This window comes from Candoia aspera, chromosome 7 (genome assembly GCF_035149785.1).
Source record: "Candoia aspera isolate rCanAsp1 chromosome 7, rCanAsp1.hap2, whole genome shotgun sequence".
NCBI lineage: Eukaryota > Metazoa > Chordata > Lepidosauria > Squamata > Boidae > Candoia > Candoia aspera.
In genome coordinates, this window is record NC_086159.1 from 28,649,471 (window position 1) to 28,675,232 (window position 25,762).

At 42.2% G+C, this 25,762-nt stretch overlaps 2 protein-coding genes across 3 annotated transcripts in view; both read right to left on the reverse strand.

Annotated features, from left to right (window-relative positions):
- Positions 1-1,559: 1,559 nt before the first annotated feature.
- On the reverse strand, positions 1,560-6,510 carry SLC16A8 (solute carrier family 16 member 8). Its single transcript, XM_063308468.1, has 4 exons — positions 6,282-6,510; positions 5,289-5,432; positions 3,825-4,685; positions 1,560-1,867 (listed from the first exon to the last, which is right to left on the reverse strand). The coding sequence occupies exons 1-4, from the start codon at positions 6,508-6,510 to the stop codon at positions 1,560-1,562; spliced, it is 1,542 nt and encodes a 513-aa protein (XP_063164538.1).
- Positions 6,511-17,826: 11,316 nt separating this feature from the next.
- The window catches only part of BAIAP2L2 (BAR/IMD domain containing adaptor protein 2 like 2), a 29,612-nt gene continuing 21,676 nt past the window's right edge, over positions 17,827-25,762 (reverse strand). The window contains exons 11-14 of one of the 2 annotated variants that reach the window (XM_063308467.1): positions 25,496-25,549; positions 24,724-24,910; positions 20,628-20,668; positions 17,827-18,718 (exon numbers count right to left, since the gene is read on the reverse strand). In XM_063308467.1, coding sequence (XP_063164537.1) covers positions 18,646-18,718; positions 20,628-20,668; positions 24,724-24,910; positions 25,496-25,549 — 355 coding nt within the window. In that variant the 3' untranslated portion in view covers positions 17,827-18,645. Of the gene's footprint in view, positions 18,719-20,627; positions 20,669-24,699; positions 24,911-25,495; positions 25,550-25,762 lie in introns of both variants that reach the window. The other variant, XM_063308466.1, reaches the window with a different exon arrangement.

Genomic DNA, 25,762 nt, shown 5'->3' on the forward strand with positions numbered 1-25,762 from the left:
CTGCATGTGATGAACTGAGTTGCAGCTCACAAAAGCTTAGCCTTTTAATAAAATTTGTTAGTTGGAAAAGGTGCTACCAGACTGCCCCTGATTTTTGCAAACATAAACTAACATGGCTGTCCTCCTACAATGTCTGCAATAATACATCAAAGCATCCACGAAATCCAAACTATAAAAAACTTTAACCCTTTAAAAAACGTCTTCCAAATTCACATCCAAAAAGCCCTACGAATCTCAGCCTGGCCAGTCCATGGCCTTTAATCTAAGACAGACTATATGTATAAGCATAAGTATATAAATAACATATAGGATTAATATGTGAACAAGTGGATTAGATAAGGCATTTTTTAAATTGGATCCTTCTGGGTGTGTATAGGCTTTTAAAGCTTCTAAGCCTAATTTTTCCAGCAGAATGGAAGCTAAACACATACAAAATTGGGCCTGTTAATAAGATAAATATTTATGGCATAATTTGACTTTCAGCGACATACCTGTCACATACACTTATAGTTTTACTACTATGAAAATATATTAGGCATACAAGTCCTGTGATCTCTGTTGGCAAATTGTGAACAATAAATTTGTGCCTTTACTTTGGCTTTAAACCTCTGCCCCCAAGTCCTGTATCATAGAGCCAATGAGGATCTAGATGATGATGATAGTTTCTTAGCTTCTAGTAGCAAATCTTTCCCACAAAAGATAGGCACTTGCAGTTTATAAGTTTGGTTTGAATATTGAGCCATAGCATGAATTATCTGATATATTTGCACTAGGCATACAAAAACTCTAATTTCAGTAGCACCATTATACTATCTCCTATTAAAGGCATAGCTAAAAATTGCTTCTAGTTTCCTATTATGTTTATTGAACAGGCATATTCTAAAATTTACAGAGTATGACCAACATACCTGTCTCCTAACGCTAATTTAGAAGGGATAAAAACTTCTGACACTGACCAAGAGAAATGCAGTCATCTCCTTTCTATCAGTAAATGAGGATGTGGTATTTGGCCACACTGCTAAAATGAAGCAAATCGCTTGCCACCCTGTAACATTGTTCCTTCCTCAATCCTAGCTACGAGGATTCTTCAGTCCTACATCTTTAATATTACAAATAAACACACGTTCAAGCTAGAATAATCACATGGTTTTGTTTTGCTAAACACTAGGACTATAGAGGTAGATTGATAAAGATGTTATATTGAATTAGCAGCTGACTAAGACTATTTAATGTAAGTGTTGATCTGTGCATGAGTGCAAACCCATATAATATTGAAGAGAATTGCAATTCTTTATCCATGGGAGAGATATACACTGGGTTAGATTCCATATAACTTCTATGTTTTTTTTTTAAACTTCCTCAGGATTCTCTCCCTGCCGTCATACCATTCAAGAATTTATACTCTCCATATCCTCCTCTTAAGCAAATTAGATCCCTTGTGCTGATGTCACTGTGTCTTTGTTTACCCCAAATGGATCTCTACATTGCTAAAACTCTCTTTTCTCTATCTGATCAATACTGCCACCATCTGGGACCAGACCTGTATTTTCCCCTTCTGGCTATCCAATGTTCTTGTAGTCTGCGATATTATCCACTCTGTCACCTCCAACACTGTCAGCGCTGTGGGTCAGATGTTGGTCATTGTCAAGGCTATCCTTTGCTTCCTGTAGATCCGCTTCTGCTTCTGCTTCTTCTGTTTCACTGTTACCTCTAGCTACAGAACAATTCTCTAGCTGAGTGGTAGTTTCTTTCTCCATGTTCAGGCAGCAGTATGAAGCAACAGCCAGGAAGAGAGCAGACAACACAACTTCTGAGCCAGCCAGATAGAATATAATCTCATATTTCTTGAATGCATCCACCAGTCGTCCTGCAATTTTGAAACCAAGCACAGCATAGTTGCATTATAATGGATTCCAACAATTTCATATGGATGCCATATAAGATGCTTGAACTTATAGCTTGTGTTAATTGGAAGTCTGCAGTTTTAGAAATACAGAACTTCAATCAGGCCTGGATTGGAATTTCCAAATATGAATTTGAATTTCCAAATATGCACATATGAATTTGAATTTCCAAATATGCACATATACACCTTTTCATACATCCCCCTGTTCAGTCAGAATTACTGACTCTGGGCTCCACTGGAATCACTATAGAAGAGAGAGAATCACTACGTCATCTCTGTGATGTGGAGATGGACTATATGGGGCCTTCAAAATGTTGTTGAACTCAAGTATCCATGAACATTAACCTGGTCAATCTTAATAGCTAATGAGAGTTGCAGTCCAGCAAGAGCTGGAGGACTGCAGGTTGCCCACTCTGCTTTAACTGGACAGAACTGATTTGGACTGATTTGTGAATATGCTCAGGTTCACAGGTTTAATTCCTAAGTTCCAGCATCAAGTTCCTAGGATCTAACTCAGCTTTCCAACATGGTGCCTTTTAGGTATATCCTTTTCATTCCCAGCAACATGTCAATTGGTGAAATATACAATATTAAAGAATAAGCCCCAAATGTTTGCCTTCTAACCACAGATATACTAAGACTCCTGGTAGTTGCTTAATAAGGGACGCGGTGGCGCTGCGGGTTAAACCGCTGAGCTGTCGATCGGAAGGTCGGCGGTTCGAAACCGCGCGGCGGGGTGAGCTCCCGTTGCTCGTCCCAGCTTCTGCACACCAAGCAGTTCGAAAACATGCAAATGTGAGTAGATTAATTGGTACCGCTTCGGCGGGAAGGTAACGGCGTTCCGTGAGTCATGCTGGCCACATGACCCGGAAGTGTCCTATGGACAACGCCGGCTCCAAGGCTTTGAAACGGAGATGAGCACCGCCCCCTAGAGTCGGACACGACTGGACTTTACGTCAAGGGAAACCTTTACCTTTACCTTTTAGTTGCTTAATGGTATGGACATTCCACACACATTCAGCACCACTCATTTATGATAAAGACTGAGCATGACAAGGTAAATTGAAGAGCAGGTGGCAGTCATGGCTAGTAGGGCTTTTACACAGCTTCATGATGTGCGCCAGTTGCACCCATTCCTGGACTGGGAGGCTCTGCTCACAGTAACTCATGCCCTGGCCACTTCCCAAATGGACTACTGTAATGCACTGTAGATGGGGCTGCCCTTGAATAGTATCCAGAAGCTTCAGGTGATGCAAAATGCAGTGGCACAAGCATGCCCCTAGAATGACACACATTATATTTCTGCTCCATGAGCTGCATTGGTTGCCAGTTTTCCTCTTGGTCCAATTCAAGGTGTTGGTTTTGACCTTGAAAGCCCTTCATAGCATGGGACTGGGTTATTTGAGGGACCACCTCTGCCCAATTACATCTACCCATCCTGTCAGGTCTGGCAGAAGAGGTAAGCTGCAGGTCCTGTCTGCAAAAGAGTTTCATCTGGCAGGACCCAGGAGATGGGCCTTTTCTGTCATGGCACCTGCCCTGTGGAACATCAACCCCCCATCCCAAGGTGAGATTGGCCCCGTCCCTGACATCCTTCCAGCGGTCCCTTAAAACACGGATGTGTCAGCAGGCCCGGGGATCTCAAGGCAGTGGTGAGTTGATGAGATGGCTGCATTGTTTTTAACATCAATTCTCTCTACTATCTCATTAATAATAATAATATTGCTGATGTTTTTTAATTGTAGTTTTTAACATTTGGATGTTATGATTGTTTTTATTGTAAGCTGCCTAGAGCCACTTTATTGTGAGATGGGCGGCTGTATAAATGTGAGAAATAAATAAATAAAATAGGACTAAGCAAGTCTTGATATGCCCTACTTCAAAAGAAACTCTACATAAGGGAGGTGGTAAGACTCACCTGCCGAGGGTGGTCCAATGAGTACAGCAAGGGCCTCAATGAGCAAGTTAAGCCCAATTGCACTGGAGAATTTCTGTGGTCCAATGATAGTCATGAGCACTTCAAACTGCAGAGCTCCCACCATTCCATAGGAAATACCAAAGAAAACACAGAAGATGACCAGGGAGGTATAGGTGCTGGCCCTGGCACTGAAGATATCAGTCAGGCCGTTGAAGAGCATGGCAAAACTGAACAAGTAGGTGACATGGGGCCGTATCCACTTCAGCCCAGCAAACATCCCACAGGATGGACGGGCAAAGCTATCTATGAAGCCAATGATGGACAAGAGAAATGCAGCCTCTTTGTCAGGTACTCCTGTGTCTTTGGCATAGCTGACCAGCAGGACTGGGGGCACAAAGAGGCCCAAAACCATTATGAACTTGGTGATAGTGTAAATGATAAAACCCCGTTTTCTGAAGACAGAAAAATTTAATAACTTTTTCTTGGCCTTTTTCTTCTTGGGTTTCTTGGATTTCTTAGCACTGTCCATGGTGCTGGCTCCCTCTTCTGCTGTCCCCCCCATTGGCAGCATCTCTTTAGTTTCGTAAGTGTCCACGACTTTTTCCCTTGTCTTCTTAATGCCAATTGCCAAGGGTCTCATGAGTGCTCCACATGTACAGCAATTTAGGAGGAGGCCCCCCATAATGAGGAATCCCCCTCGCCAGCCAAACTTTTCCAGCAAGACTTGACCCAGTGGAGAAAGGGCTGAAAGGAAGACTGGGCTTCCAGCTGCAGCTAGCCCATTGGCTAGTGGCCTGCGCTTGTCAAAGTAAGATCCTAACATAATCAAAGAAGGCTGGAAATTCAAAGCCATTCCTAAACCTGAAAAAATCGCAAAGGGAGAGTGAATGGCAGTTGATGGAAAGACATCAGCTTTCAACAGATGCAAAGGTTTCGAGGTCCCTATATTTGAAGTGAAGTTTCCCCCCTCACCAAAAATATGCTATTTAATCTAATTTAATCTATGCAAGTTGTCTTTTAACACAAGAGATAAAAAAACTATGGCCCACTGTATGTTGCTGAACTACAATTCTCAGAACTGCTTCTCATTGGCCATGCTAACTGAGCCTTCAGAGAGCTGTATATCAGAAATATCCAGGGAGCCATAGGTCCCCCATGCCTGCTTCCATCACTTATTTAAAGCAATTTCTACTTTAGATAGTACCACTTATAATCAGTAGGAGCATATATGAACTTCACTCAAACAGAGAATTTGAAGTGTGAATATTAAGGCTACATTTTACGGCATACATCAGAACAACACTCACACATGTACAAAGAGCAGAAAAGGGGCTTAATACTACTTTTGTGTCATGGGCATTTTTAAACATCATCCTGACAATATCTCAGCAATTTCATGTTACCCATCATTTTCTGAAGCAGACTTGCACAACAGAGCTTCATCCCATTTTGCAAAATGCTAACCTGTCAGCACTCCAGCAGACAAATACAGTTCAATAATGTTGGTGGTGAAGGAGGCCAGAATCATTCCAGAGGAAGCCAGGAGTCCCCCAACCAGCATCACAGGCCGACATCCAAACTGGTTCACCATAATGCTGCTCACAGGTCCTGCAGGGAATCCAAGGAATCAGAAAAGAGGAAGGGCCAGAATGAGATAAAATGAATGCACAACTGCAGTAATTTCCTGATGCCAGATGGCAAATGATCTTAAGCTGGCTTTGAATTGTGAGTAGGTGAAGGCATCTTTGCCATCACTACTTACAAGTTTTCTGTGGAGACTGAGAAGTTGCAGTTTTGCATATGCAATGTATGCAGAAAAAATGACATAGCTGCAGGAGTGCAAACTGTGGAACAGATATGGATTTTTGCTTTCATGAGTTAGCAATAATTGTGGATAAGAGTTTTCCCCAACCAGGTGCTAATTTATTTGCATGTTGGTGGGTCTAGGGGTTTTCAACTTCCTTAACATCCGCCCCTGCATAAAATAGTGGGATTGAAGGCTTTTAAAAAGCTCAGTGAGAGCCAGTTTGATGTTAAGGCTCCAGGCTAGAAACCAGGAGACTGAGAGTTCTAGTCCCGCCTTAGGCACAAAGCCAGCTGGGTGTCCTTCGGCCAGTCACTCTCTCTCAACCCTAGGAAGGAGGCAATGACAAACCACTTCTGAAAAACCTTGCCCAGGAAATTGCAGGGACTTGTCCAGGCAGTCTCCGAGAATTGGACACAATTGAACAGATTAAAAAAAAAGAGCTCAACGGATACCATCAGCCCCTGCAAAGCTTCAGGTAGCAGTAGCAGTGTCCTGTGGACAGGAAGGAGGGAAGAGAGATGGGGAGGGCTTTCTTTTGCATAGCCATTCCCAATAAATAGCTACATCGTTGATGGTGTTAGCGTGGTTGCATACAGTTTTGTTCTAAAGACATGAAAATATCTTCATTTCCAGATCTGTAGAATTCTTACCTGTTCCATACAGCATAGCCAGCATGATGGATGAGATCCAAGCTGTGTCACTATATCCCACATGGAAATCATGCATCAGGTCCTTGAAATAAATGCTCACTACCTTTGGAAAAGCATAAGAAAAGCCAGTGATGATGAAGCAGCCTAATAATACAATCCAGCCCCAGCCACCATCAGGAGGCCTCATCTTCTTGGGCAGTTGCCCTTGTTCCACGTCGTCTCTGCCCATTGCCAGAACGGGAGAAGAAACCTGAAATCAAGCAAAGCACAGATTGCAGCAGAGACAGACCAGAGGGGTCACAGGAGCAGAATGCAGAGGCAGCCAGCAAGACCATCTGTTGCTCTGGGCAACACCCTTCCTTTTTCTTCAGGTACATTATTTCTTGCCCTTTAAATTTAGAACAATATTTCCCAACCTGGTGCTCTCCAAGTAAGTTGGAGTGAATACACAACAGGAGAGATACTATTCAGACACTCACACATCACATTAAAATGAATGCCATAAACTGTTTTCAGAGCATTATCTCTTTAAAAGTGTAAGTCTATATATGTGCATCCATGCAACGCTTCTAAAAATTCAGAAATACAAAATCCTTTTTTACCAAAGGAAAAAGATCACCCTCGAATAAGTAAGTAAAGAAGATTCTCATCTGCATTGTGACCTTAATTCATTCACTTAATTCAGAACAACAGGACTGATTGATGGGCTCATAACTTAGTTTTAGGGAGTGCATGAACTTTGTATGCCCTCCCTTTGCTGCTGGCTTGCACATATGTATAGATAAAAGATTACATGGCCTAAAAATGAATTGAGTTACAGAATTTATTCTCAGATCAATAAATTAATATGGTATATGCCTAGCGTGACGCAGAGTGGTAGGTGGCAGCATTGCAACCAAAACTCTCCCCATGACCTGAGTTCGATCCCAGCGGAAGCTGGATTCTCTCTGGGTAGCCGGCTCAGGTCGCCTCAGCCTTCCATCCTTCCGAGGTCGGTAAAATGAGTACCCGGCTTGCTGGGGAAGGTGACGACTGACGAAGGCAATGGCAAACCACCCCGATATAGTCTGCCAAGAAAGCGTCGCGAAAGCGGCATCCCCCCAAAGGATCAGACATGACTCCGTGCTTGCACAGGGGACCTTTCACCTTTCATGCATACTGTAGAGTTAGTAGTGCAACACATTTCTGTACACAAGAATCCACAAGCTAGGGGACTTATTCATTCCCACTCTCAAGGAAATTAGACAGCTCTGCATCTGAAGTCATACAGCAGACAATGTGTAAAAAACAATTTGGGGAGTAGTTATTATTAAATTGTTTCCCTTTTCTAAGTTTAATAACAGATTAACTTGGTCTTTACTGATACATTTTGACCAGTTTACTAAGGTATCAGATCAGTTTCTGTCCTTAATGAAGACCAGTTGGACATCTTCCATTGCTCAGAAAGGTGAATGGACTCAGTTACAGCGGCTGTGAGGTCACCACTAGAAGACCTGAAAGACCAGGCTAGGGACAGACTGTCATGGAGAAAATCTATCTGTGTGGTCACTAAGAGTTGACACCAACTTGATGGCACAGAATCCATCAAAAAATCAAAATTAACAAGACAACAGATAAGTACATTTATCATACAATGAAATAAAACAATGTTACCCATAAAAATATACAGACCTGGATACTCTGTGCTTTTCCTTTCCAAGGAGAAAAATGTATTTGAGAAGCACCTCTTTTTGCCAGGAAGGGATCGTTCTTTAAGGGGTTCACTCCATGACAATATCCATATAACCCTTGGAAGAAGTCTTCCGTTTCCAGTTTCCTAGCCAGCAAAAGTCCTTCTTCAGCCTAGGCTCCTAAAGAGTCAATGGCCAACAGCAGTGATAATCTACAGGGGCTTCCAGCCAGGCTCCTCCAGATTGCCCTGCAGTTCAAGACCAAGCTGTTTAAAGTGCATGGATGTGGGTCAGCAGCTGCTTATGTTGTAAAATTGCTAAAGAACCAGAAGTCGCTTTAGCAGAAAGAAACCATTATTTTTAAGAGGCTTTCCCAGCCAACAGGAATGAACAGACCTTGTGTAACTGGGTCAGAATCCCCTGAGGAATTCTGCTTCCTCCCCAGAATGAGGAAGCAGAAGGCCCAAGGACTCATTAAGGATCCTGTTTTCTGCTCTAGGAGACGTCCTGCAGTATTTGAGGAGGGGGATTGGCTTGGGTTCATCAGACTAGGATACACCAATGAAATATAATGAAGCTGTGCTAGTGCTGCTAATAAGATACCCTAAAATAGCATGACAGGGAGAGGAAACAGCAAGCTACAGACCTGGAGTAAGAGAAATGGAAACATGGGCAGGGTGTGGAACTCAGATTCAGAGCTCTGTTGAAATATCAAAGGAGCTCAGATCTGTTACCTGATTTACAGGAAGCATCACATAATCACCCCAATGCGCAACTCCACTTCCAAACCATTTTAGACTTGGATTGATTTCCTCTCACTCTTTAATTAGAAGAACTTAAAGATAGGTAAAACAATAGTTCCAAACAATTTTGGTCTGATATTCCCCATTTCACTAAAGTTTAAAGCAAAGATAAGTAAAGTAAAATTATCTACCAGCAGATAATTTAACTCTTTCACATTTTAGGTCAGTGCACCTTGCTACACTAGAAGACAATCAAATGCATTTAAAAATGTGGAGTCCTTGGTGGTCTCTGAGCCTTGTTGTTTTCTTGCAGACGTTTATGTCAATTTTATGGTTCTTATATTTGGAGGCTTTGTTTATACTGATTGTTTATACTGATTGTTTTGAGTTGCCCAGGATCTATGATTGGGGTGCCATATTGTGAGATAAATACATAAAATACATTTAAAGAATATAGTATTGGAGATTTTTAAAAAAAATTCTTAGGAAAATGCCTTTCCTAAGAAAAGGAAATGGAAAAAAATGATTCTCAGGCTTAGCAGTCCTCAAATGTCAAGCATGACTACTGTGCCTGAGGCTAAATTAAAACCAAACCAAGATGTTCACACTGATGATGTTGCCTAGTCTGGCAATGAAATGTCTGCAAGAAAACAACAAGGCTCAGAGAGCACCAAGGACTCCACAGGTCAACCCTGAGCTACAAATATTTGCTTTGATTTGAAGCCAATTTAGTGGCCTGCTAGAACCACTGAAATGGAGCAGAGCTTATAACACAGCTGAGAAGCTGGCACAGAAAAAGAATAGTATCTTAAAATAGCTTCATTGAGCATGTCAGAGAAACACAGGTTATTAATCTTACACATTCAGCCCTCCCAAGCATAAAGAATCACACGCTTAGACAGATTAGGCTAAGTAAAAGCATTTCTTACTGACTTTATTGTTGCTTCTGTTACATCCATCTTGGTGGAAAAGATGAAGGTCCTTTGTTCTTCTTTTCTTTCTAAATACTTAGTTTTGCCCTAAACCTATTTTGCTGTCAAGGGCCGTGTGAAGAAAGTGGCAGAATCCTTCATCAAGGCCTGAGTACATGGCCCTGATGAATGGATAGCAGAGCAGCATGCTTGTTTCTTCCTGGGTGGAAAAAGGAGGAAGAGAGAAAGAGGAAGCGGGAGTGGCAACACACAGCTGTCATGATCACCGTTGCGATGTTAGCTCCATCATAACGGTTCGCATGCCAGAGTGTTGATGCGTGTTCCTGGCTGGGAGGATGCTGCTGATAAACCTTGTACGGGGAGATGTGTGGGGCTGTGCCAGGAAGGAATGTGTTTGGGTTATCTCTTAAATGTCAAGGTCTTTTTGCCCGTCGATCAGCAGAGCTCGTTAGGAGCACCTGGGAATGTGGGATTGTTCTGTATGCAAGGGGGGGTGTCGTTGTTGAAAACAGAGCTATTTAGTTTGAGTTTAGGTGAGCTTTTCTCATTCTCAGCTTTCTCTCTGTTTGCACCTTATTCTAAATAAAACCAGACCTTAAACTTAGATTTGGAGTCTGAGCATTTTATTTGAGTAGGGCAATCGTTACAACAGCTTCCTCAGAGTTGCATTGTGGGACAACTCAATTTACATGCTAATTCACATGCTAATGAGGCATGCTGATTTTGCCAGGACTTCCAACATGGTTGTCATTTAAAAATGCCATTAAAGAAAGGAGGTCATGAGAAATTTATAAGACAGGTCACAAATTTAGGTTTGGTTTTAATTTAGCCTCAGGCATAGTAGTCATGTTGACATTTGAGGACTGCTAAACCTGAGAATCATTTTTTCCCTGTTTCCTTTTCTTAGGAAAGGCATAACCATTTTTTAAAAATCTCCAACAGTACTATATTCTTTAAATGTATTTTATGTATTTATCTCACAATATGGCACCCCAATCATAGATCCTGGGCAGCTCAAAACAATCAGTATAAACAATCAGTATAAACAAAGCCTCCAAATATAAGAACCATAAAATTGACATAAAAGCCATAAAACAGAGGCTCAGCAAACGACCAGGCCAATGTGCAGTACTATCCTAGGCAACTACCTGCATTCCTTAAGCCTGGTGAAAGAGGAAAATCTTCACCTCTTTTCAAAAACAATATCAGAGAAGAGGCTGTTCCAACTGGGGTAGAGGGGCTGTCCTCCTTTGCTCTCAGTCCTCCCCAGTTTGCTTTCTCTTAGCTTGTGTCTCATGCAGGCACTTTAATCTATCCCAGTGTTTCTCAACCTTGGCAACTTTAAGATGTCTGGACTTCAACTCCCAGAATTCCCCAGCCAGCATTCTACGGAAGCAAAAGCTGGACTTTGAAGAAGCAGGATAGGAAGAATATTGATGCTTTTGAACTTTGATGTTGGAGAAGACTCTTGAGAATGTTGTGGACAGCCAAGAAAACAAACAAATGTATCATCAAACAAATCAACTCTTTCTTACTCGAGGCACAAACGATGAGGCTCAAATTATTCTACTTTGGACACATTATGCAAAGACCCAGATCTCTGGAAAAGGCTGTACTGCTGGGAAAGGTGGAAGGAAAGAGAAGAAGAGGATGAACAGCATCAAGGTGGGCTGACTCAGTTACAACTGCCATGGGTGCACTGTTGGAAGGTTAGGGACAGATCCTCATGGAGAAAATCTATTTATGTGGTCGCCAAGAGTTGACACCAACTTGATGGCACATAATCAGTCAATCAATCAATCAATCAAATAATCAGCTGTCCTAACCGGTGGGAAAATGTATCCCTAAAGCAAATAATTATGAAAGGATTCTATGGGGCAGTATTAAAAGGGAAAAGTAAATGGAAAGGTAAGTGGGAATGAGGTTAGATCACTGTAGGAAAATCCAGACTGGCACCCCTGGCACCAGTGAGCCCAGGAACTTTTAATGCCTACTCTTCCAGAAGTGAGAAGTCTTGGCTTTTAAGCTGGTAAGCTGCTTAACTTCATTCTCACCTTCACCCGCTTCCTTTATCTATACATTCCTGCCGTAGAAAAGGAGTAAGAGCACAGGTAGGGAAGGGGGCCTGGTGAGGTTCTCCAAGCATGCAGATGGGGCTTAATTTCTCTTAATAAGGCTAATCGGCTAAAAGAGCCAGAACAGGTCTCTCTCTACTTCCCCTCTTCCCCCCCACCTATGCAAGCTCCCAAAACAATGAGGCATTTATGTGGAGGCCCACGTGAGGCCTTGAGGTACAGGCTAGGGAAGGCAAAACAAGCTTTCCTGCTCAAAACAAGCAACCCTTGACCACGAAGGCCAGGGATATTTTCAATTAAACTAGGTTTAAAAGTGACTGACAGGTGTTTTACCCAGCACAACTGAACTAGAAACCAAACTCCTTGCAGGTGGATGGACAAGGGACAGGCTTGTGTGACAAGAGAGGGGGCAAAGGGAGGTAAATGCTGTCTGTCTGTCCATCCAATTTCCTTTGAAGAAAATAGCAGCTGCCAATCAAGTCTGGTCTTTATTGTTCTGGTTAATTTCCTCACTCTGTCTAATAACAGCATTTTTGAGCATCATCATTTGAGAAAGTGGTGATTTCTGAAATACTGGATAATAATATTTGGATTCATTGCTCTCTAGTTTCCAACCAGCTTTTCAGTTCAAAATAGCTTTGGTGTCTCTACTGCAGTCTTTTCCAGTCTAGCATATCGGAAATATGTTAGGAGTATTCTCCATCTGGACTGTGAATTTGGATATTGTGGTCCCAATATAGTGGAAGAATGGGAAAATACACTTTAGCTGATGCTGCTGGACCTTTTAGCAATTTCCAACCCCTTCAGTTATAGGATACTTTTGAGCTGCTCCTCTTGCTAGAACTTGAAGGGGTGATGTTCTGGGGATGCTGATCCTTTCTGGCGGGGCAGTTTCAGACAATGGGACTGGAGGGTCTCTTGTGTCCATCTCAAAAGTTCCATCTTGTCTCACTTGCTTATTTTTAGCGTCTATGAATTTGTTGGAAGAAATTCCCAACTAGCATTCCCCCTTCTCTGCTTGTAATTAATAGAGAACAGTGGAAATTCTGCAGCAGGATTTTGGATGGGTGAGAGTAAACAATGGAAGTTAACCTAGGTAAGAAAACTATGGTGGGTTATGAAGGCTACTGATCTGAATGGATGGATATTTATAACTGGTTTTGGTTAGGATTGTACTTACTGTGAAAGTCTAAGCTTACAATTTAGGAACATACATCTACATAGATAAGATCAATATGTTGCTACGTGTGGGGATACCTGTTTCCATTTTACGCCAAAGCACTAATGCCATGCTATCATAAGAGCACTTGGAAGAGAGATGCTCCATCAGTCCATTTACCTTTTTAAACTTGGGGCCTCAGTGGCACTGCAGAGAGTAAGGAAGATAAAAATATTCCAGAACTGTTACCTAGGCAAAGGTAGTGGCAGAATGTGGCTATCTCCTCTCTAAAGCTATTTCTGCCATGATGTCATCCCATATCTTTCTTTATTTCACGTTATTTTAACTTGGGAGATACTGTTACACACACAAGCTCCCAAGTTCGGCTTATGGTCAATCACTCACAGACTCACAGCCTGTTGAAGCACACAGATCTTGTCAGTCCCCCTTGCTTTCTACCTGGGTTTTCCAGATAGGTGCGGCTTGAGCAGACAAGACACACAGCCCTGGTTAACAGCTGGGAAGTAATTAGAGACACACACAAATAACTTCCTGAGGCACTGAGGCACAACAGGTTCTTTGAAATACACGGAGACCCAGTGAATTTAAAGTAACAGCAAAACTTTACTGGTTGCAAGATACCTTGCTCTTTCTCACATGCACACGCACACACACGCTCATCCACACTTACCCAACTAAGCTGCCAGGCACTAGCTAGAGGGACCGAAGCCGCCAAGTCTGGGTCCAAAGAGGACTCAAGGAGTAGGCGGGCTTCAGGACCCCTTTTATCCCCAAAAGTCCTTGCTTTGTTGATTTCACAAGTTTGGTAGCTGTTGATGGGATTGGGGGCTGGTTTTCCATGTGCTCAGGCCCAGCTCCCTTTGTCTGGTTCAGGTGACATTTTTCCTTTGTTTCCTTAATGACTTGCTTCCTTCTTATCTACCTCCCTGAAGGGATCTTTTCGACAAGTTTCCTGGCTTTTGTCCTCTCTGCCTATGTGCCTGCTCCATCTTTAGATAATGGCAGCTTCAGTCTAGTCTCACAATACCCAAGGGGTTGTTGAGCCTAGGGAAGTCCAAGCAGATTCCTAAAGTCAGACTCTCCTATTTCCAGTGACAGTGGATGTTTTCCCTGCTGACGGGTGATGTGCTGAGGATGGATGGCAGCAAAACTGGCAGAGAAAGCTCATCACTTCTCTTGGCATACTCACACCAGTCACAGCAACAGTACTTGGCAGTGCTTCGGAATAGAAGTAACAGGGGCAGGACAAGAATTAGCAAATACTATGTGAGCATTGTTTCATGGAGATGCATGGTTGAGTAGCACGTTAACTGACTGAATAGCAAAGAAAGGCCAATAATTATTTTAGCTCAAGAACCTGAACTGACCCAGGGCAATATTCTAGGGGCTGAATTCTACAATTGCCAACTCATTCACTCCAGCAGTGTGGCTCAGGTAGGAGATTTGCAAACAAGTCCATCAACTGCAAGCCCCTTTGGTTGCTAGCCATGCTGCCACCTGGTGGCTATTAGACTGAACACCAGACGAGGAAACTGGAAGTCAGCCCTGTTCAGTCAATGGCGAGAATATGGCACCTCTTTCTGAATGAAATACCAACATTCCATTATGACACTGAACTTATTATGACTAATTAAACGTTATTCAAATATCACCTTGCTAACATTGGGTGAAATTTTCAACTCAGTTCTTCCATGGAAAAATACTCTCATTTTTCATATTCGTACAAACCTTGAAATTGTATCACAGCCACCTTTCGTGTGTGTGGATGGTGCAGTGTTGGTTATACTTACACAAGCATGGAGAAATCTGAATCAGCAATACAGGATTAAATTATGACAACATTTAAAAATCATTAGTAAGATGTGTGTATTGGTTTAGCAAATAGATTTTTATCTCATGCATTTGCACCATTTTGGTTCTCTGGGTATCTTTAAAAACATAAACCAAATAAAATTGTTTCCAGTCTTAACAAGGAACAGGCTTCTCTCAGCAACATATAGACAGGAGGTCCACAGCATTGACTAGAAAGATACACCCCCAGAAAGAATTAATCTTCTGCAGCATCTTGGCAGGAGATGTGGGCCTGTAAAGCCCCTTCCACAGGCCAGCAACTAGGTTCTGTGTCACCCGGGGCAAAAATGGCTTCCGCACCCATTTTGGCACACCCCCCCCCAGAACTCATTTTGGCACCACTACCCCAGTGCAGCACCTGGGGCACATGCCCCATTTGCCCCCCCCCTCCCCAGTTGCGGCCCTGGGGCTTTAAGTGATCCTAAAGGTGTAACATGCCATTGGATTCCCACACTAGCACCCTGGTTGAGCAGCCAAGCCAGGTTCCTTCAGCTTCACTGAACAAAATTACAACAAAACTTCTATTTTGCACTGGAGATACCAGAGCTCCTTGGCACTTGGGTGTGGGCCAATTTCTCATTGGCTAAAACTCACACCAACCCATGCTTCCCAGCTCCTTGGCTGTCCGCCCAACTCTCTGGAGCTGACATGCTGCCTTGGCTATCCTTGCATTCAGGTTCAGGGTGGCCCATGACCAAGATGACCAGCAAGCAAGGGAGGTGGGAGCAGAGGGGTGGGGCATCAGCAGGAAGATTATTGGCTAGTCATGCCTTGTTCAGCTGGAAGAACTGCTGCCTTGGGACAATGGATTGCTCTGGAAAATTGGGTCTAATGGGTTGGGGCATGGAAATTGTGGTGGCATAAAGTGCCCTCAGTTATTTCCCCTTGCACTAATCCTTAAGTAGAGTTGCAAGTACAAGTTGAAGTATCAAATTTGGGAGGGTGCTAGATTGGGAAAGACTGAACTAATTCTGTCAACATGGCTTAATTTGTCTTGAAAAAAAAATACAACCCAAAATAATAGAGGTAGGGAAAAGGGTGCATTGATCTAGACTGTGTCTCCTATATTTCTCCTATCCGATGTATGAAATAGGTATTCAGCAACTAGGGTCGGATGTGATTTTTAAAAACTATATCCATTTATTTTCACCTAAAAAACCCTCTTTTGTTGATATTTACAGACATAAGCTGAAAAAAAAATCCTAATAATAACTCCAGAATTATTCCTAGTTCTTAATCAAGACAAGACAAATTCTTGATTATGGCATGTGGCTGGCTGGCTGGCTGGATGAATGTGCTAGAGCATGGCTACACATCATTTTCAACAAGAAGACTGTAGGGATTGCATGAAACAGGAAAAAAGTTGCACACGCCAATGGTTTCCTGGTGGCGATACTATCCCCATAAAGTTGTTGGGTAGCTTATATGTCACCACTGAGCAAATACGAACATTTTTTCAGAATACAACAATTTGAACAGTAATGTTATCTATAGCCACAATGTACTTGGATTCTCTTAAGTCCTAGGTTTTACCTATACACGTTCTTCCTCCACAAGGAGGTTCATCAGTAGGAAAGAGGAAGCTTCTTCCTGTCTAACCATTCTGAGAACCCCTTTGCACATTACCAGCAACAAACAAGAGTTTCCACCAAGTACAAGCTAAATAGAAAGCCATTGGCAAAATCAGCTTTTGGCCTAAGATACCCTATATGTGATATATATCCTGCTAACGCCTGTGTGCTACATGAATTCATAATGCATATAAACATCTGGATTTTCTTCAATGAGACAAGCAATCTTTTAGCCACAGCAGCTACATCAGGCTGTACATTTTAGTCATAAGTGCTTTGCTGGAGGCACAGAATATCTTGTTATTATTTATCACACTTTTTAAATGAAAATCTACAAGTTAGGCAAGAATTGCGTGCACAGTCTCCAAATTACTTTTTAAAGCCTTAAGCATTAAAAAAGGGTATTTTACTCTTCCCAAATTGGAAAATACTGCTGCCATAAAATACACCCTCACCCCAATAACTGAACAAAATCATGCTGTAAAATGGGACAGAATCTAATGGAATGTGTCTGGAATTAAAAGATTGTTCTCCATCTGAAGACCAAATGATATAGTATACAAGATTCTATGATTGATCTTCCCCTGTTTTTATTTTTATCTAAAAACAGCTATAAGAATCAGAATGTAACTGGATCGATGTCTCCAAAGGACAAACTTAACCTTCATTTCCCCAGCCTAAATTTTCTCTCTCACAAAGATTGACTCCACCAAAGCAGAAAAAATAATGATCTGTAGAACTGGACTTCTCCTAAGTAGATAATCTAAAGTAACATATGGAAGATAATATCGTATATTTCATGCCTGAAATTATTTTACTTCCCAATTTTCTCTGGTGTTACCATATTAATCCCCCTATCCAACAACTTTTTCAATTTAAATAATATTTAAAATGCCCTAATATCCAACCACAGTGCTCCCATATAATGCATCATGTGATTGTAAAACTATGTTACAGGTTATACTAATTATGTATTCACCACACTCTTGTGATTGCAAGGAACGTCCCAATAGAAGAGAATATACATAGCTCCGGGTTGAACTGTGGAGTCCTTGGTGCTCTCTGAGCCTGGTTCTTTGCTTGCAGATGTTTCATTACCTGACTAGGTAACATCATCAGTGCTAGTCGGTGTGGGGTTGGTTCCCTGTTTATACACAGTCGCTTGCCCTGCCAGGATTGGTGAGGGTGTGGTTTTCTCCTTGGTAGTTCCTTGATTAGGGTATTGTTTGTCTGCTTGATTGTCTGGTGTTAATCCCTGTTTATCTGGGTGTTGGCTGCTGGAGAGGATGTGCTCTGTCTTTTTGTTTCCTTCTTAGCTTTTTTTATTGTCTCTTTTGAACAGTGTGTAAAAGTAGTGTCATGGACAAGGAATGTGTTGTGGAGCTGGGAACCATTTAATTGTTCACAGATATTCCTAGACAACAGAGGAGAACCTGGGCAAACTGAATGGCAGGTTATGCACTAGAAATGAGAAAAAAGTACTTAATGCAGAGATATAAAACATCAGGCTTTGGGCACAGATATCAACCTTTCTGCACCTGGAACTCCAGCTTCTTATTTTTATTTGGGGAGATGGCTGTGATCTATATTGGGGCAGATCTGAATTTGACAAGATAGCTGACACATCATTTACAATGTCACTCCCACATGTTCCCTCCAATGGCAGAAAATAGTTCCTTTGCTGCTTGGCAATTTGTTACTGAATTTTGGTGGTGTGATTTCTGGAGACAGAAGGAGCAGGAGAAGGAGGAAAAGCAGCAGGAGGAAAAGAAGGAAGATGAGCAATGGGTCATGGATTGTCCATGCTTGCCATAGTGACTTGATAAAATAACCTGGGGCCTATGTTCATTGTGACATAGCAAGTGGAGGATGTTAATATGTTTTCTACTACAGATTAAGGTTACTATGGTAACTAATCATTTTGGCCAGGTGAAGAGGTTGAATTTAATTGTCCCCTTTTCAGTTGTTAATTGTTGCACTGGGGGGGGGGGGAGAAGAACTTGCCTGGACTTGTTTTAGTTTCAGTTTCCCTTCTGTGTAGGCATGTAGAGAGTTTTTAGCAGCTCTCACTGAGAGCCTGTAAGAATGCAGAAGCTTTTAAATATGTTTTGCTTTCTGTAAATAAAATTATTTTTATAGAAATGCCTGGTGTGTGACTTTTCTGATCTCTCCTGGGCCAAAGGCTTTCCTAGCAATCTGCCAACAGAGGAAATCAGAGGCAACAGCTGTTCTCTGCTCAGCTGTGCCCACTTTGGGAGAAATAATACACAGAAATAAGAAAGAGTGTCCTCTTCAGTTCCAGTAGCAACCACCCACACACACAACTTTGTAGATTATTTTCATCAGATGATAGGTGCCGATCGGTCATTGGTCACTGTTGGACGCAGCTTGACAGTGGCAAATGGGTTGGTGCCTCTGAATGGATGAAAAGAAAATGAAATAAGTTCAATCACTGAAACCATCATAAAACAGAAGATAATGCAAGCTGTTCACAAATAACTTTATTCTGTGACGTTTAACCAGGAGACCACTAAAGCACTGTTTTTCAAACTTGGCAACTTGAAGATGTGTCATATCTTCAGTTGCCAAGTTTGAAAAACACTCCACTAAAGTGTAAGAAACATACCAGTGACCCAGCCCTCCTGGAGACTCCTGTGGCACTTACAGCCAGTTCCCTGTGAAATGGTCATAACAGGTCCAGGTTCTCCTGGTGCATATTTAAACATCTCTCTTTTTAATACCTCAAAGCTCTTAAACTAGTGAATGATCTAACATCAACGATGCTCTTACCAAGGAGGCCTCAATCCATACAATGAATGCTAATTGTTTGGGAAACAGGTGAAAGTGACTCTGGTCATTTTTTAAAAGAATCCAACAATATAAAATTATAGCACACCTATACAAAACAATGGTACATTTGATGTTGTCTATTCCTTCAGTGGAGTACAAAACATGAGATATAAAGCTTTTAGAATGCAGTCCTATAGCCATGGTACAGTACCCTTCATCCAGCAGCTTCCAAGACAGTGAACAGATACAGTACATAACCTATGCTGAGAAGTATTAAAATGACCAGCAAAACCATAGTCTTAAAGGGCAGAAGATAACCGTCTCAGTCATTTAGCCTGATTTAAAGAAACTGGATTTAAAAAAAAAAGTCTTAACTCAGTCCCCAAAAACTGAAAGGTGTGCCTAGGACACTTATTTTCAAGGAGGGTGCTCTCTAAGTGGAACATGGGGCTAGATGTTGTTTTGCAGGTCACTTTCATTATAGAAGGAACTTGGAGACGATCTTCAATAGAACAGGATGATACAGGAACGGGGTTTCCATGAAGGATTTGGATCCTGTGGCAAGATAATTGTGACATGTTGATAGTATTATAAGGCTGGGCAGAACCAGGTCTCTCATTAGGTAGGCTAAAACAGCTATTTCAGGCAGCACATTATGGACACTTCCAGGTACTAGACAAAGATCTAGACAGTCACTAGGTGGCAGCCAAGAGTCACAGAAAAGTGTTGGCTTCAGTTTAATGGTCATCCAGATTTTTGTACTCTATTGGTGGTGGCTCTACTTAAAGGACACAACTTTGTTAGCTATTTCACTTATTCTCAATACAGTGTTGTTGCTAGATGTGATGAGAAATACATGTGGGAATTTTAATTTTTAATTTTATTTTTTGCCTCTTGGCTGCCCTTAGGGCCTGTGTATCTTGGCTTGGATCATAACCCCATTTGCTGCTTCACTCTCAAATAGCAAAACGTCTTGGACCAGTCAAGCACTGGAAGTAGTTCTTAAAAATTCACATGTTAGTTTGCAGAATGGATTCATGGTTTTTCATTAAATGGACACTGATGCAGTTTGGGTGACCTGAACAAGACTTTTGCATGTGTACTCAGCCTCCTCATGCCTCCTTTTCTTGGAACAAGCCAGGATACTAAACCAACTTGAATGATCTAAATCAGTGTTTCTCAACCTTGGGAACTTTAAGATATGTAGACTTCAACTCCCAGAATTCCCCAGCCAGCCATGCTGGCTGGGAGAATCTAGGAGCTGAAGTCCACGTATCTTAAAGGTTGAGAAACACTGATCTAAACGAATGATCATTTAGAATGGCCTAAACCCTGGCTTATTTTAAAGTGTTTGTATTTGCAACAGAAGGAAGGCAGAATTATATTTAGCCACTTGCATGATATGCCATTATCAAAAAGGCATAAAAATAGTGAAGAGTGTCTCTAGAAAGACAGCCTTGAGTGCATCCTGCAAATAAGTGAGTCAGAAAGACATGGACACTCTTGAGCCAGGCTCAAAGGTAGGAAAATGTACCTGGGGAAGAGTTCTGGAGGATGATCCCGCCTTGCTGGATTCTGTAATAAATCAAAAGTATGGTAAGGCTGGGAGGAAATTCCCTTGTAAGTTTTCAGAAGAGAGAAAAAGGAGAGGGAACAAACACAGCAGATACGCACGCACACACACACACACACACACACACACACACACAACTCCAGAACTGCTTTTCTGGGAGGCCAGACCGTTCTTGGCTCAAGGGATCTATAATCTGACTCTGTCCCGGGACTGATGGGAATGAGTGACTTCATCACACCCTTGGTTCAAGCCACCATCATTCCAGCTACTTGGGAAATGAACGACCCACTGCTGGTTCCTTCCATAGAATACGTATAGTCCAGAGATGCATCCTCAGTCCAGCTAAACCCCAGATGTAGGACCAGCCACCTTTCTCAGGTAGAAATATGACCTTTCTCATCTTTGGAAAGATGTAGAGCTTTTTTTAAAGGAAGGAGGAAACTGGTCTTTGAATTTTCTAAGGCCACTTCCACATCATCATGGCTTTCATTCCTCAATCCCTGAAAAACAGTTTTGAAGAGTATTCTCAATTGTCTTCAGGTCTTGCTACCCTGAGAACAAGAAGCAATGAATCGCACCCTGCCCCAAGTGACTGCAGGTCCTAGAGGAATAAAAATTTCCCCACACTTGGGAAGAAGGAAATAAAGTGAATTACTTGCACACACGTACCCCTGCCCAATCAACATCCTTATGTTGTGTGCATCTGGCGGATCATGTGCAAAAAGGAACAAAAAGACCCAGTTGTTCTTACAGGGGGAATACAAGGGCATTAAGGGCTCTTTCCCCTTGGAAGACATGTGGACAAGAGGATGGGATACAGTAAAGCAGGAATTTCTGCAAACTTCATACAAACTCAGTATTTTTAAAATGACAGATTACTTAATGATAGTTTCACATACAACACTGGTGAGCCAGAAATATTGGCTTTTCATGTGGAGAGATTTGGTTATGTGAACAACTTACTTCTTGTTTCACTTTGTTGAGATGCCTAAACACACTTCAATAACACTCACCACACCCAAGGTTATGTTCACATGAACAGCATTAGATACTCTGGTAATAGCTATTCCAATGTCTGCACTGATGTTCTTGGGCTTATTTCAGTGTTATGCAATGTACTGTAATACCTTTTGTCCTTTATACGTATGGATTTATAAAACATATCATCATCATCATCATCATCATCATCATCATCATCATCACCACCATCATCTAAATTTATTATGGCTGCCCACTCCAGAAGACTGGGCGGCTTCAGTCAGATTGCTCCCTGTTTACTCAAAGGGGTGACCGCTTTCCAAGTTCTTGCAGCTGCAGTGTTCCCCAGCTCTGCTGCTTACGTGCCTTTTAATGGATATACCTTGGGTAAAAAGCTGAATAAAGAAATATAAATCTGCTTTTCAGAACCTGCACTTTTAATGTGATGTGATGTCTGATCTGGTGTACAGGAAGGATGACCTTTTCATTTTTAAGAGAGCAGGCCTTCTTTTTGGACTGTTCACACATGTTAAGATGAGGATAGAACACCCTGGTGTGCTCCTTCCCATCATACATGTTAGGTGAAGTTATTTGAAGAAATCACAGAATTCTTCTAATGAGCAGATGAACATATTCATGGGATCAAGCTGCACATGATTCTAAATGCATCACTTCAGATCCATGGATCAATGTTTAATTCTAAACAGCAGGTGTGAAGGATGACCAGAATGCAGTCCATGCTGGGTAAGGCCTGGCCCTCTCTTGGGATCCCAAGAAAAACTACCTGCAGAAGCACTTGCTAGTCCTGGAGAAAAGCTCCCAATGTGGACAATGCAAAATCCTCTCTTAAAGGAAAAGGTGAGTCCCCAAACTTTGGGGGCACAGGATGCATTTTAAGATCATGTCCGAGGTGGAGTGGGGTTGCCCAATTACAAAGTAGCTCCAGAGGCAGTGGAACTAGTCATAACCAGTCATAAAATCTATTTTCTAGAAGGCAAAGTACTGAGGATGCTTCCTGCCAATATCTCTAGATCACCAACATTCTACCAGTGTTTCTCAACCTCAGCAACTTGAAGATGTGTGGACTTCAACTCCCAGAATTCTCCAGCCAGCCATGGAGTTGAAGTCCACACATCTTCAAGTTGCTGAGGTTGAGAAACACTGCTTTCTACTATCTGTGGCTTACAGCAACAATGGAGTGTAAAATTGATAATTTAAATGTTGCTTTCCTCATGTCAGAGTTAAAGAACATTTAAGTACATTTTTTAAACCATTCGTGTGAACACGGCCTAATTCTCAATCCACAGCAAACAGTAAAAAACCACACTGTTTTTCATTTCTGGAGGCTGGGACCACCATAACACTAGCATTCTTTTATAATCAAGCCCCTTTGGAAGAGGTACTCCAAAGTCCCCAACCCAGAAAGAAAGTCAAGGAAGACACCTCCATCAGCTGGCCCATTCCCATCGCCACCATCCCAGTCCATGTTCACCACTCAAGGGTCCTACTGTTAGCAGAAAGAGCTGCTGCCCCGGAGCCACCAGAAATCAGGCCGGGATGTCATGGAGAAGAGGAGAGAACTGAAGGGACCCTGAGAAGTGAAAGAGAAGTGACTGAGACTCTCCTGGTGGGATAGGAGAGCAGGGGATCAACATCGATATGGATGAAAGGGACTGGAGAGAAGCAAGGAAAGATGGTTTTCTATGCTTCTACACACAAAAAAGGAAGGAGAACAGCAGCTCCAAAGAAGTCAGCTTGAAAACTTCCTCAGAATGGGGACTGTAAACTAATATATCAGGAGAAATTGGAGAAGTTGTGGGAGGCTATGGCTATCTGGTGAGACTATGACAGATAGAGTTCACTGAGTATGAAAAGGGAAATTTCTTAACTATTTGGGGTCAAAATAGGGGTAATTTTGTGAACACAACCAACACACAAGACTTGTCCCTTAATGCAAACAGCAGCTTTAAGGAAGCAGTTTTTACTTTGGGCCACAGCAATGAGTAACGAATAAACTCTCCCTTCCCATCTCTTGCAGGCCTGCTACTTCTTGTGGGATGGGGAGGGGGCTCTCCCTGCAAGTACTAATTGTGTTTTCAGTAAATGCCCATATTAATTGTCTTCAGTGCAATGGGCGCTCTATGCAATGGGCCCAATAAAGAGCTATTACTTTAGGTTAGTTACCCTAGCAGTAGCTCTCCCAAGCCTGGTCTTCAGCTTAGTTGCAGGCTTACAACTGAGGATATGGTGTAATACCACTTTACAGTCTTTGGGGTACGATTAAGCATAACCCCTCTAGCCCTCAAACTCTGGAAGTACCTCATTCTGAACTGGAGGCTTATATTATTGCCCCACTTTCACTCCAGCACAGACTGGCATGCCACATACAGTTGATGAGCAATGTTTTGCACAGCAAACTCCACTAAATGTGCATCTGCATTCCCTGATACGTGGCCTGATTTCTACTTGTACAAAATCTCTAATAAGAAGGCTAATATGGGATGGTCAGGAAATGTTCTGTCTACCTTACCCACCAGCTTCTTCCTGTAGGAGAGCAAAAGGAAGGGCCAGTAAAACCATTTCCCCTTCACAAGCTATTTGTCCCCAGTGGGGGAGAACGTTCTTGCTCACAATGTCTGCCCTACTTAGCCCTATAATCCTCATCAAGCTACCTGCAGAGCTGTTTGCTGGTGGAGGGAGAAGAAAGCAGCAGGAGACTAATACTGCATTTTCTTTCCATACTTTTGTGGCTCCAATAAAGGAGGCTAATCATGTGGTGGATGACCATGTGATTGCCCTTAAAGTGCAGCTGCAGCTAAATTGGTTCTAGCGCATTTTCAGTAAAGATAGGAAATCATATGACCTGAATATGAGCCAGCTCTTCTACCAAGCAATGTTAGAAAGAACTCTATAGAACAGGCTTCTCCAACCTGGTGTGGATGCATTCCTGGCCCATTTGGAAGGCCAGGCTGAGGATGTCTGCTGCAAACCATCATCAATCCAAATCTACTGATCTGTGAATAAATCTAGAGTCCTGAAAAGTTCCTCAAAGTACCTGCTCATTAGTATAAACCTTTACCTTGGAGTCCCTGCTGGGAGTCGTGGCATTAGATGTGCTGTTCTGAAGGTTGCCTGCTCCCACCAAAGCTGGAGAAGGGAGTGGAGACTGAGGCCTGCTGGATTTCTGCCAATAACCATCTGGTGCTGGAGCAGAAGACTGACCTAGAAGATTGTCCACACTACGACTGCTCCTCAGGGGGAAGCCTCTAAGCAAGAAAGGGGAGAAAACAGAAGAACAAAAGAAAGGGGAGAGTTGACAGGGAAATGAGTAAACATGCTATTTTATTTGGTCCTGACCTCTAGAAATCCTGCCACTTAATTGTGGAATACTTATCTCCCTTCCCCTACTCCCTTATTGTATTATCACAATTTTTTGTAGAGTAAGTTAAGTTAATATGCAGTAATTGGCAGTTGGAAATGAGTTTTAGGACCAAGGGGAAAGTTGAACCTGGACGTTCCCAGTTTTAGGCTGAGGTTCCATAATACTCTTTGTCGGTCAAACCCTTTCCAGTTTATCCCCACACTACACTTTAACCAAGATTTGAGGCTTACTGTCTTGTCTCAATCTGGAGTGAATGTCAGTTTGAAGTTGTACAGGCTGGCATCTGAAATGGGCTTGGTTACAAAGTCCATTTCATGCCAACTCAACACAGTGGCAGCTTCAGACTGAAGTGGTACAGCAGCACATGATAGGGGATAGTATGGCTATACATTCATGCTCATTAGCCAAGTTTTCTTCACTTAGTGTGTCTCCTAAACTTCATCACTGATACAATTCAGATTTGGATTACCTGGGGATTGACTCCTCAAATGACTTTACAAAAGCTTCAGGAAACCAGCCACTCCTGAAATCAAAGGCACAGGGCAGGAATCACGTTTTATGTGGAACCAGGACAAAATTTGGACATAAATTTACATTTAATTAAAACTGAATTACATAAATAAAATTGATATTCTTCTTCTTTATGCATTACATTATTATACAATGCTGAAATAACAAATCTGTAGGGCCCACAGTCTGCCATCCAACCCCGTTTGACAGAAATAGATCTGAGCAG